The sequence below is a fragment of the Phocoena phocoena genome, chromosome 3 (genome assembly GCF_963924675.1).
Source record: "Phocoena phocoena chromosome 3, mPhoPho1.1, whole genome shotgun sequence".
Lineage (NCBI taxonomy): Eukaryota > Metazoa > Chordata > Mammalia > Artiodactyla > Phocoenidae > Phocoena > Phocoena phocoena.
Window position 1 is genome coordinate 94,438,581 of NC_089221.1, and position 13,774 is coordinate 94,452,354.

The 13,774-nt window shown below is 38.5% G+C and overlaps 1 protein-coding gene across 1 annotated transcript in view; it reads left to right on the top strand.

Annotated features, from left to right (window-relative positions):
• The window catches only part of KCNN2 (potassium calcium-activated channel subfamily N member 2), a 180,206-nt gene extending 173,180 nt beyond the window's left edge, over positions 1 to 7,026 (top strand). The window contains exons 8-9 of the mRNA XM_065873410.1: positions 3,466 to 3,535; positions 6,429 to 7,026. Coding sequence (XP_065729482.1) covers positions 3,466 to 3,535; positions 6,429 to 6,716 — 358 coding nt within the window. The 3' untranslated portion in view covers positions 6,717 to 7,026. The remainder of the gene's footprint in view (positions 1 to 3,465; positions 3,536 to 6,428) is intronic.
• The last annotated feature ends 6,748 nt before the right edge of the window (positions 7,027 to 13,774 follow it).

Here is a 13,774-nt window from a genome sequence, read left to right on the forward strand (position 1 = left end):
ACTGCCCCAGCCTTGTCAGGCAGCACCGGGTGAAATCGGACCTTGCCACTTGAGGGAAAATGTACCAGTTGACTTGCTAGAGCTCTCCTGGCCTCTGCTCTCCTCTGATTTGTCCAGAGAGCTTTTGCAGCAGCTCTCTCCCCCTTCTACCAGCCTCCTCTATCTCAACTCTCCTTCTCTTTTCCCAGCCTCTCTCCCAGACACATGACCTTGCTAGTCTCTGTTGGATGCCTAACTCTGCAGGCCTGTGTCCTCTCTTCAGTAACGTAGCTGTCTTTGGGGATCGTCACTTAGTGCCATGAAGCATTCTGTTTCTGTAACTTTTACCACTTTTTCTGGTATCAACTTTACAGTTTCTCATTCTTCGGTCTCAGCTAGAGACCCATCAATTAACATGAACTTGTCTCACAGCCAAGAAATCCAATAAATGTGATGTCTATAACAGAGAGTGTTAGGTTAACCCCCCTGTCAGAAGACCAGGCTCCTCAATAGCCCCGGCTTCTCAATAGACCAACTTGGAAAAGATATACCCCCCTCAAAAAATTATAATCCTATTGTTTAGAATATTATCTTTATAACCATATCCTATTGATACTAGGCAAAAATGTCTCCTATTGTTTACTTGAACAGCATGTTTCAAAGAGGCCAAGATGACTTTACACAACTTCTTCCTTCCGAACTCTAGTTCTGGAGGAAGCTATGTGCTTTCAGGTGGGGAAGTATAGTAGCGATGCAGAAGGATGATAACATAATGGAATAGCATTTCTTTCTGATCGATATGCCAAAATCCTGCAGAATCTTAACAGGACCTTCCAGCTAATGAATCGAGCCCCCTGTGCATGAATGAACACCACTCTGTGTTATTTTGTTCCAGAATATTTTACAGTTTCTTTTCTTTTGTTTTGTCTTTTTATTTCAACAAAATGAAAATAGAGCTCGGAAGTAAGTTGTGTGAGCCGCTCCTCTCAACATTCGCAGAATTTTCTACTGGCTGCATGCACCCAAGCGGATCCTTTATTTGTGAATTTTAGTAGTCTGATTGCTGCTATGGAAATGTGTTCCAAAATCATGATATTTTCCTGTGATAAGTGAAGTTCACAAGGAAGAAATCAACATATGTTTCTTATTCTTCTTTTTTGGGGGTGAGGGCGGGTGGGGGGAAGAAGTAAAAAACACAACTGCATGTTACCTTTTATTCTGGCAGCTGCAGCTTACGTAGGCTTTCTGTACCAGTTCTCCTACCTTTCAGGCAGTTCAACCAGGCTAGTAGGGCTCAGGGCTCTGCTGCCCTCACAAGTTGCTGGAGGCTTCCGCTCTGGTGTCTCCGAACTTCATGTGCCAGCTCTGCTATGACTTACCTAAATTTGAAAAGAAAGCTTATGATAAATCCCTATCATAAGTGGATTTAAAAATATATCACTCCCAGCAAGGAAAGTGAGGTAAAGGTAACATCAGTCGACAATTGAAACACTGGTATTGAATTCTAGCCACAAGCTGTTGCCTGCAGAAAGCTCTGAGCTGAGATTCTCCTCCCTCTTTTTTTTAAAAACAGGGGAAGAGCAGGTGTTTGTTTGTTAGGAGATAAAAACAGGATAGGACTAGCCTGAGACATTTTTCTTATAATAATCAAGAATTGGAAGAGAATTAAAGGGAATAACTCTCCATCTGTTCTAGTATTGTTTAATGTCTTGCTTGAGTATCATTTAGTCATCTAGAACACCTCTGTTGGTATAAATCCAGCACTTCAAAAACAAAGTCCTAATCTAACCCTCGTCTTTTCATACATGAAGAAACTGAATGTCAGGTTAGGGCCAAGGCGGACAGAATACATGTCTGACACTTAGTCTTTCTAGTACATTTCTCTGTAATGACCCACACATGTTTAAAGTTGATTTGCTTGGTTTTTTTGTTGTGTTTGGGGTTTTTTTGGACTTGTTTTTAAAAGGCACACATCAAGAATTGTAACCCTTGTAAGTACTTAGAGAAACATTTCTCAACAACATATTAGATTTAAATATATGTTTGTAAATTTCTTTTAGACTAAAACATACTCAATCACTATAATAACATAAAAAGGAGCCAGTTAAATTAGTTCCAAGTCTTCTAATAAAGAAGCACATAGTCACAATCACAAGTTCTAACCTTAAACTGTTTTAGACTGTTAAAGATCATGTTGTAAGCAGGTGTCAGTTCAACTCTTACTGGCAGAAGGCACTGTCTCTTCACTGTGGAGCAGATTTGGTGACATATTGGATATCCACATTTCAGAACAAGATCACTGAGCATCGTGAACATGTGTTACAAAAATCTCCCTGGCAGTAAAATCTTGCCCTGTGAATTTTTTTTTTATCCCTTTAACCAATTACCTTTCATTTAAATTGGGACATACTCAAGCGTACTCTCTCCAACATTAACACTATACTTTGTAAAGGACTCGTCATCAAAGTGATAAGGTTAGCGTGGGTTTTTCACAAAGCAGCTCAGAGAGACCTGCTTCTCTTTTGGAGCATGGCTTTGAATTGTTGGCTTAAAGGACAATCAACTACTTTTCTCTGGTTGGAAAATCTTAATTTCTTGCTACATAACAAGCACTGAGTAAATGTTTGTTGAAATATTACTGTGAATAAGTTAAGGAATAGTAGGTACTCATTCAGAATTTGTCTTTAAGAAAACCAGCTTTTTGACTGTCAATCAGATATACACATTGATATTTAAAAGTTTTTTATGACTAAAAGTTTCTATATGACTATCCAGTAGAAGGATCCCACCTGTCAGACACTTTAATTGTCCTGTGCCTTTATCTAGAATAAAAATTAAAGGAAGTTCTCCCAAGGAAATGGTCTGGCTTCCCTTCAAATTCAATGGCAGTTTAAGATAAAAGTCACGTGAAATACAATGACGAATAAGAGAATTATGTGTTTGGAGTTATCTTGCTGCTGGTTGAATAAAAGTTTTATTTTTGCTAATGAGAATCTCACTTATCACTGTGTTTCATCAGGTTCAAATACCTAACCCAATCCATTTCAGACTAAACAGGGCTAACACCTGTATCTAGTCACATAGGCATAGGAAGGTGCTTACTGCTTCCAACATTGATAAAATTCCAGTTGCTTTGCATTTTTCTTCCTATGTCTATTTGTCACGATACTGGGTCTTTAAGGAATGTTTTGGTTTTTCTCATACGGTTAAATCCTTATGAGCCTTTCTCAGTTCAACTTTAACTACCTAGTAAATAGTTGTCCTAAGGACACCTCATCTCTTTCTCTCTCCCTTCCTTTTTGCGGTGTTGGGGAAGCATGCTTCTCATTGTACCAGATACATAACCAGTTTGGACTTTATGCCAAATATTCGAGGCATTATCCATGCAGTTATTTGCTCTTGTCAATTTTGTGCATGCTCTTTGGAAGGCTTACGATAGTCGTAGGGAAGAAAAGGAACCTTTCTGACTCAGATTCTGTCTTTTAGATTAAGAAGTGTAAAAATGGAGCAGAGGAAACTGAATGATCAAGCAAATACCTTGGTGGACCTGGCAAAGGTAAGCTGGGGTTCAGCCCTCATGATTGCATCTATTGGAACTAACCACTGCATAGAAATCAATAATGCTTCAGGAGGAGGCCACCCCAAACTTATTTAACAAATCAAACCAACAAACTATGCTGACATGATGGCCCAACTTATAAGAATTCTTCCGAAACTCTTACTTAATATGCACTTTCCCTACATACATTGTTCAACCCCATTCTAAAAGCTTTCCTACTTGCAGTGATTTGGAAGTTCAATAAGAAATGTAAGTGGACTATGAGATAGTACTTTGGGGATGCTTATATGTAGTTTAGTCTCATCTCTATGAGAGCAGAACCACATCCTGGGCTTTACTATGAGGTTCAGGGCTAAATAGGACTCATCAATAAAATTATTTTTTATATATTTTAAGCAACAGGCTTTCTATCCTGTACCAGTACCAGTACCATACTGTCTTGATGACTGTAGTTTTGTACTATAGTCTGAAGTCAGGGAGCGTGATTCCTCCAGCACCTTTCTTCTTTCTCAAGATTGTTTTGACTATTCAAGGTCTTCATACCACTTTTTAAAAGGACATTAATAATCCCCAATTCTTCTATCACAGTTAAACGCTTTATCTGGTTTATTTTTGGTTGTTCCTCTCAAGTGAAGTCCACTTTCAAAATGTGAATATTTGTCAATAATGACAACATTACCTTTCAATGTTCTAAATTCTATAGGAGGCATTAGAATAGATTTATGTATAAGTGTTGAGCCTGTTAACATGAATCCTTTGAAAGAGGCAGCTCTCTGTTGGACCTGTGTTCTGCTGTTTGTTTGCTATAACTGCTATGTCCTTTATAAAGCCTCCAGTATATTCTCCAAAAATTACATCTATTTGTCCTAGTCCCATGAAATAACACACTTAATTATATTCATTTTTTAATGTATATCAATAATACATACTGTATAAATATGTTGAAGATGAATATTTGATCTCTTATACATAGAAGATGATAAGTGAAGTATTTAATGACTTACCCCTGGGAGGTCATATATCATTCATTTAAGCTGGGCAGCACACACATTCGAGGCCTGAAGATGTGCTCCGTATTTACACACATTGTTCTCACTGGGACACATCATGGACAAAGATGGGGCAGGTTCTTCCACCACTCCTAGATCAAATGATAAAAGAAATTGGGTACTTTTATGAAAAAATAAGAGACCCCTTGAAAATAATATATATATTATATATCATTTCACTATATGTAATATAGCATATATAAATACATAGTATATATACTACTATATATAATAGGTATTCTCTTGAAGTAAAATTATATATCTATGAGGCAAGATGCTGTATCTTTTAATTATTTTTTGTTTTGACCGTGTTGGGTCTTCGTTGCTGCGCGTGGGATTTTTTCCTCTAGTTGCGGCTAGTGGGGGCTACTCTTCGTTGTGGTACGTGGGCTTCTCATTGTGGTGGCTTCTCTTGTTGCAGAGCACGGGCTCTAGGCACGCGGGCTCAGGAGTTGTGGCTCACGGGCTCTAGAGTGCAGGCTTAGTAGTTGTGCAGGCGCATGGGCCTAGCTGCTCCGCGGCATGTGGGAACTTCCCAGACCAGGGCTAGAACCTGTGTCCCCTGCATCTTTAACCACTGCGCCACCAGGGAAGCCCCTCAATTATTTCTTTAGCGCCATGCTTATTATTATGTTTGCAGGACTATCCATGCCATAAGGGTTCAGTATTTTCTGAACAAATGGATGTTGCTCATATAGTCTCAAGACTATGTATCAACAGTAAAAATAAAGTTAATGCACTCTGTCTTCCTGGCCAAACTCAAAGGAGGTGCCTGTGTTCCAAACAGTAACTCCCTTATTTAATCAGTTCTTCGTCATTTATCACCATTAAGAGGTTGTTAAGCAGGATAAGAGCACATATTATAGAGGGAAATAAGACAGGAGGGCAGGCTTAGCCAAAGGGGTCTAGGCTTGGGAAAGGCTGCACTGGGCTAAGGTTAATGTCTCCAGCCTTCCCTTCTTAAGCACTCCCTTCCCTCTCTGGCTCTGAGCTGATCAGCCCTGAGGTCTTCTTTCCCCGTCTCCTGGCTATTTCTGGAACTATAACTGGGAGTCAGAGTTATGAATACCCTTTGATCAGGACAACCAATTGCAAAATTCTCTAGGGCACCAAAAGCATTTTCCTATTTCAAACCACTTAGTTCTGATTCAGCCATAGCCAACAAGGTGGATTGGTAACTTTAGTGTCTCCCCTAACTTTTATTCTCTCAGTAGTTATCTATAAAAATGCTATTTGACCCAATGGAGAGCCTGTAATTTGGAACATAGGAGAGCAAAAAGATATTTAGGAATTTTTAATTGCTTTAAGTTACTAAATTACTTGATCAAATCAGTTTGTCCTAAACTTCATTCATATTCCACGCTCAAAATTTCTGCTACATCCTAATACCATCTGTACTATTATGTATTGTTCTTTAAATCGGCTTGTTTTTAAAAATCAGCCTTGCCCTAATTAGTATTACATGTTGCAAAATGAATTTGACATGCTAACTTTTCTAACGACTATTAGAATATATACATAAATATGAAATCAAAACGTGTCTGTCTACCTGCACACCACCTAAAATCCTTGGACATACCACCAGCAGTACCTGCACACCATTTTCTGCAGCTGGGTCAAATTAAGGCCTAAGATCTTTTCTTTCCTAAATCCTGGCATTGAACGGACACACTGAATTTGCTTTGCCAGGTCAAGTGTTCAGTTAGCTGACCCCACTGCTGCATTGCATGTCACCGAAAGGAGACCAGCCCTCAAGCTCTGAGAGTTGATAGTTTGCTTCCAGGGCAAGTGAATTAAAACTTCGCTCTTCATCTCTCTATTCTCTCAATCCTGTTTTCTAGACCCAGAACATCATGTATGACATGATTTCCGACTTAAACGAAAGGAGTGAAGACTTTGAGAAGAGGATCGTTACCCTGGAAACCAAATTGGAGACTTTGATTGGTAGCATCCATGCCCTACCTGGGCTCATAAGCCAGACCATGAGGCAGCAGCAGAGAGATTTCCTTGAGGCTCAGATGGAGAACTACGACAAGCATGTCCCCTACGATGCTGAGCGGTCCCGGTCCTCGTCCAGGAGGCGGCGGTCCTCCTCTACAGCACCACCAACTTCATCAGAGAGTAGCTAGAAGAGAATCAGTTAATCACAAAATAAGACTTTTTGCCATCATATGGTCAATATTTTAGCTTTTATTGTAAAGCCCCTATGGTTCTAATCAGTGTTATCCGGGTTCTGATGTCAGAATCCTGGGAACCTGAACACTAAGTTTTAGGCCAAAATGAGTGAAAACTCTTTTTTTTTTTCTTTCAGATGCACAGGGAATGCACCTATTATTGCTATCTAGATTGTTCCTCCTGTAATTTCACTAACTTTTTATTCATGCACTTCAGACTTTACTACTACATTATATGATATATAATAAAAAAAAGTTAATTTCTGCACATACTTGTTTGGTCACTTGAGATTTCTAAAGGTTCACTTTTCACATTATTTTCAAGGTGAAATGACTGATTATCACCCGATGCATGTTGATCATTTTTATTTCCCACTTTGCCAATTGGAAGAAACTTTTCAATTACTCCATACCCTAGTCACTAAGACTTTTCTCTCATTATGAAATATTAGCGTCAAAACCATCTGGCCCAGCCGGCTTACTATTCTTTTTGAGTTCACCATGTCTCATTTCTAATTCATTTTGTTTCCAAATTATGTGGAAAGTGATGCTGGTACATCAAAGACTGTATATAAACTAGGGGCACAGATGCTTTCAAGAATTATTTTATTCCCAGTTTTACCAGCAAATTTACTTGAAGAAAGTATCAGGGTACACCACTGTCTATGAACTAAGGTTGCAGAAATTTAGATCTAAACTACTTATTTCATCTCTTCACATGTATTTATTTATCATGAGGGACCCGTGATGCACTCTTAGCGTTTGGATTACACACATGCTTATTCACATATACATGTGATTGCGCAGCTCCTAATAGCATAATCAACATAAGTGAGTGTAACTCTTAACATGTCACATACCACCTGGCAAATGGTCTGTACTCTTGGTCTGTGCATGTTTTGTACAGGGAGGTGAATGGCAGCTAGTAAATTTCACAAGTTTTATTAGGCTTGTTTCACTGGCAGTTAAGATGGGTTTCTGTGAAAGGGAACTGGTCAGTTACTGCTGCAAACACATCTCTTTCCAAATTTACTCTAAGAATCCAGTGGATTTAGAAAAACCACCTTTGAGGTGACAGCAGTGTGGATTTCCCTCACATGGTGGTCTGGAGAGTCCACAGGAAGAGCTGGTCGGTGGTAAGGGTAACACATCATAAAAATAAGGCTTCATTTGGACAGCTCTTAAACCAACCCTCTTGGGTTGGCCTAAACTTAAAAATGACTCCTTCATTTTCAGAGAAATCTGCTTTTGCCCTCTTCTCCTTTATTCTGCACCACACCCTTTGGTGTCTACCTTACGACATTGCAAGTTGCTAGTATACCAAGTATTTTTCTTCTTTAACACAAAACTAGAGCTATACATTCATCACCTTGCATAATTTAATGAACAAAATCACTTTCATAACTATTCTCTATAACTGAGGCAAAAATCAAACATTTCCATTCAACATCAAGGACATAAAAGTATGATTCCTGTAGATTGCTTGAGAATCACTTACCATTTATTACCCATCCAGAGTGGCTGAAAATGAAGCTCTTTCACGCGTCTTATATATGTCGGTGTAGGACAAAGCCTGGAAGTAAGGGAAAGAAAAACTATTAGAGCACTGCTTACCAGAACATACTGCTGAGTTAAACGAACTGCAAAATCCTACTCCCTCAGGATTTCTACTTCATGGATGAAATAAAAAATGTTCTTTTATTTATTCTGGGTAACATACAAGAATATATCAAGTATTTGGTGTGAACACTGGATGTAAGGAAGAGATATTGTGAAAAGATGATTAATTTCTTGCAATTGTTGCAGCTAGTTCTTGTATATGCCATCTCTACTGTGACTGAAAGACCAAATAGCAGAGAATTCAGTTTAATTATCATCTTACTGATCAGTTAGCCCCACCATCCCAGAATACTAGAAGATTAGGGCAAGAATAATGTATTGTTCCTCTGGCTGAAGAAGAGAGAAGAGAGAATGTGAGTTTTAATTTAGATTTCATTGTCTGCTGTTTATTCTCCTATTCCCAATTAACTGCAGCTCATGTAGGATGTAATTCTTTAGTCCAAAATTGATCTTACTTTTCCTGTTTCTTTATGCAAAGTATATGAAGACTGGTGATGATTCAACAAAAGTGTATGATCTCTTGTTTCTGTATTTTAAACAATACCAAATAACCACAGTTTTGAAGAGGAGGTGAGGACTCATCTGTTGCATAGACGTGGTCAGCAATTTGCTGAATGAACCCAACTCTACCTGATATTACCAAGCCTCTCCCCACATGGCTTTTAACATTAAGAAAGATCCTCTGAGGGCTCCTTAGATAACCAGTCTTTAGTGAGATCTATGACTTTCTCTAATTTATACTTTGTTTTCCAAAATTTCTAATGTTAATTGAGTCTGTTACACTTCAACCGACCACATCATAGCCTGTCTTTTCTCTACAGCCAGTACCAGAACATATGACCACCACAAATCTTTGTGAATTACAATAGCACCACCTTCCTCAATAATTTTCTTCATTTCCCCTACTTATACACAGTGTCATGGGTTAGCCACTAGAAAGAAGACTCTATGCTCACAAAAAAAAATGATGAACCGAAGTCATAACAGGTAGTAGAGCTAGGAAATTTCATATGCTTTCTCCCTAATTTCACCTCCATTGGCAACAGTTTTCCAAGAGACTCTCCATCAAGGTATCTGTAATGATCAAATAATTATATTCCAAAACAATATGGGAACTGGGAGAAAAATCTGTTGGTTAGGTTTCATTCAAATCTTGAGAGATGGATTAAAGTTTTACATCCCTACTGTCTTTCAACTTTGCCCAGTCTTGAGAAGTAGAATGACAAAATGGAAAGAATAGGGGGTTAAAACAAGTCAGAATTGGGTTTGCAACTGCGATCTGCTTCTTGCTATAGCTCTACGTACTTGAACAGCCTTAATCCTTCTGAGCCCCCTTTTTCTCATCTACAAAAGGAATATAAAAAGACACAGATATCAGTGGAGCTCTGTAAAGCCTTGCATCTATTTTACCAAATGATGGTAGATATTCTTAATGCTATTTCCAATATAAGGCAATAAATATTAAACACCCCTAAAATATTACCTACCTTATTATAATTTCAATACCTCGCAGTAGAAGTTATAAATTCTCCCCCTCACCTAATTAATTCTTAGAACAAGTTACTGGACTCTGGATTCATTTATTAATCTCCTGGTGCTATCACTGTTTTTTGTTTAATGTGGTCCTAGAATATCAACAGGTATACATGCTCTTTGTGATTCTGTCATACTCTTACTTCTTCTTGCCATCCCAGAAAATCTCTTCACAAAAATGATCAAGAAATGCTGATGGTGATTGTGCCCTATGCTTAGGACTTGGAATACTTGATTACGGGTGTGCTGGTACCATCAACCAAGACTTGGACCAAAGGGCTCACTTCCTTTTCCAAATCCATCCCTGTAGGCTCAAGTCTATGAGCCTTCACATACTTCTCCCTGTCTGTGTAACCCTCCCTTGACACAGCATGTGTGTTCTCGCTGAACTGTCAAGGCAGTCCATTCAGAAAAAATGATCAGACTGGTGGTTTGACAAACAGAGTCCTGGAAGATGTGAGGCTTGGAGCCCCTGCATCAATGGGGATGACACATGGAATTCTTCCCTCACTGTCACTGTTGTGAGAAGCCCTGCTGGGCATGACCTATTTCAGTTTCTTAGGCCAGGAAGCAACAACAACAAAAAAGCCCTGTCAGTGATGCTTTCTAATACTTCTTCTATTAAATATGTCACAAGTCAGTGAACCCAGAAATGGAAAATATAATGTCACAGATATTTCTTATTTTGAACTGTTAGAAATACTTTGAATTTTTTTCCCCCCAACCTAGGCTTTTCTCCGGTTATGGGTTTTCCTCTGACCCAATGTTCTTGCTGTCCCTACATGGTAGTGGGGGAGGGGAAGCAGCTACAAAAGTAATTAGAAACCAGTGGGCCTGCTCATCCTGGCAGTGTTAGGACCACTGGATTGGAGCTTGCTCAACTTCAGATCCAGCTAAAAGTGGAGTGTGAGGAAGGTAGTGGTCCACAGACCGCAGCCAAGTAGGAAGCTGAACAGAGGGATACTTCCACTCCAGGCCTCCCACTTTCTTAATAACTTGCCTCCTCTACTCCTTGTTAGGAAAGCAAGTCTTGCCTGTCTCCATAGCCCAGCTATTTAGTTATCAATTTCCTTGCGGTCATCTACCGTGGCCAAAAAAAAACAAAAAAGAAAAATCTGGAAACAAGATATATCTTGTTAATCAATCCTAACACTTAAAAAAAATATTTGGGGACAGGGAAACCTAGTGCCCTTAGCTAAGGTAAAAGAAGGAAAATACTTGAGGACTTTAACTCAAAGAAAAAATGAACATGCACTGTGGGATGTTTTGCAGATATGAGGGACAAGGGACTCAGGTCACAGAACAAACTGTGTTCCCACCCATGCTCTGAGGCAAGGCCACCTATCACCTCTGCTAAAACTGGGCAGTTACTGAGCCCTCAGTCATGCAGGCCAACACCTCATGTGCTTATAGAGACTGTGGCCACCAGTCCTCCTCAGATGGAGGGTGAGGGATGAGATGTGACAGTAAAATAAAGATATCGGCATCTTCACTGTAAAGAAAGAATCAAAACTGCTTTAGGAAGAAGACATTTGGTACAGCATACAACAAAAATCTAACACCTTCTGGTCATAACATTCTAAATCTACATTATTCTGTCTAAAAGCCCAGAATCTTCACCATGCCACCAACTATCCCTTTTAGGGGGCTAGAGTAGATGCAGCCTGTCTGTTCGGTTTTTACACACATAATGTGATGACGTGTCACTCTGAGTCTGACTACCTATCATCCCTCTATCTCATTCATTCTCACTTTCATTTGTTATACTGCTTATAAATGGAATTGTTAGGTCAAACATTCATATTTTGGGGAATATAAGTCCAAAATTAGCCTTTCTGTTGGATAAAACCACGGTGCTTCAGAGAGAAAACTGACAGTGACTAGATAAAAGGCTTTAAGTGAGCCAATATTTTTATTTTTGAATTTGTAGAGGGAAAAACATACTATAAAGAAGTTTTGGCATCCCTTAAATATGACTGCAATAGGGCATTTTCACTTACTTACTTTAAAACCTTAATTTTATATTACTTGTATATGTTCTAAACCATGTTCAGGGAGTTTGAGGATTATAATTAACAGCACTGGCAACAAAGGTGTTATTGCTCTTAAATCAGGCTGCAGTGGAGAATAAAAAGGTAACAAAAATTTTCTAGTGATTCGGCAATATCCCCAGTGTGAAATCCTTTGTACCTGCGTTAGATCCCTGTCCCCTCTCTTTTCTAGAAAGAATCATATTAAGAGGATACTTTTTCTGTATCAATAATAGAGAGGACATGAAAGATTAGTAAAAAGCCAAATGCTGCTTTTTTTTTTTTTTTTTTTTTGCGTTACGCGGGCCTCTCAATGCTGTGGCCTCTCCCGCCGCGGAGCACAGGCTCCGGACGCGCAGGCCCAGCGGCCATGGCTCACGGGCCCAGCCGCTCCGCAGCATGTGGGATCTTCCCGGACCGGGGCACGAACCCGCGTCCCCTGCATTGGCAGGCGGACTCTCAACCACTGCGCCACCAGGGAAGCCCCAAATGCTGCTTTTTAAGAAGCAGTGTTCGATTTTATTTGAAGATTAAATGTTTAGAGGAAAAACCCTTTGCAACAGTATTTAATGAAAACTTATTTATAAAAAGGATGAAAATAAAGGTATAACATGTGTTTTCATTTCTGGCTTTGATAATTAGAAAACTATAAATTAAAATGATTTTGGAAAAACAAAAAACCCCAGCAAGAAAGCACAAAAATGAGAAAGCACAAAGCAAGCAGTCCAAAGTAAAATGTAACATGACAGCCTGACAAGTGCACAAGATGGTTTAATTTATACTCATCAAGAACAGAAACTATAAGATTGAGTTCAACACAAAATGCATCCATGTGCTTTTTAGAAAAGACATAAAATTATAGAAAAAAGTTAAAACCCAAATTACAGCAGATAATTTAGGCTAGTGCAAACAAACAGAAACAGTGGTAGCAATATTCATTTCAGATTAATGGAATTTAAGAGAAACAATAAGAAGTTATAAGAGCAAGACTATGTTAGATTGATCACTGAAGAGGAAGCGGACATGAATTGTATGCACTAAAGAGCAAAGCATGTAAAGGAAACCTATCAGAAATAAAAGAAAAAACAGTTGTTGTGGTAAATTTTAAGATCCCTTTCAGCCTGGAGGGATCAAATGAACCAAAAATTAATAGTCATGGTATCAAGAAAAATAAATATTATCAGAATTGGCCTAAGAACTAACAGAAACATGAAAGATGTACTTTTTAATAAATGACCTGGAGGAACTAGGTAGGCATTTTTAAAACGATAATACTAGTCCCATACTTTACATTATACAAAAGATTAAACTCCAAATGAATCAGAGAGCTCAAAGTGAAAACTAAAACTACTCAAGTATTAGAACACAACATGGATGAATTTCTCTAAAACCTAGGTGTAATGAAAGGTTTTCTAGGCTCCAGAGGCAATAAAAGACTGATTAATTTGGCTACATAAAAATAAAAGAACTATTGCATAGCAATAGAAGAAAAGATGGTAACCAAACTTAAAAGAAGGTGATTAAACTGGAAGAAATATTTGCAACATTTATCGCAGACAAGGGACCAAAATCTCTAACATAGAGAAAGAATTCCTAAAATTGAGAGAAAAAGTTCTAAAACCCTGATAGAAAATAGAAAAATGGGCAAAAAACAGATGACTTACCAAAAAGGGATATAAACTAATTCTTAAACAGATCACAAGATATGCATTTCATTCATAAAAGAAATGCAAATTAAAACTATACTGATATACCACTTCTCACCCATTAAACTGGCAAAAATTAAAAGTTTGACAACCTAGTTTTCTGGGAAGTGGGTATACAAGCACT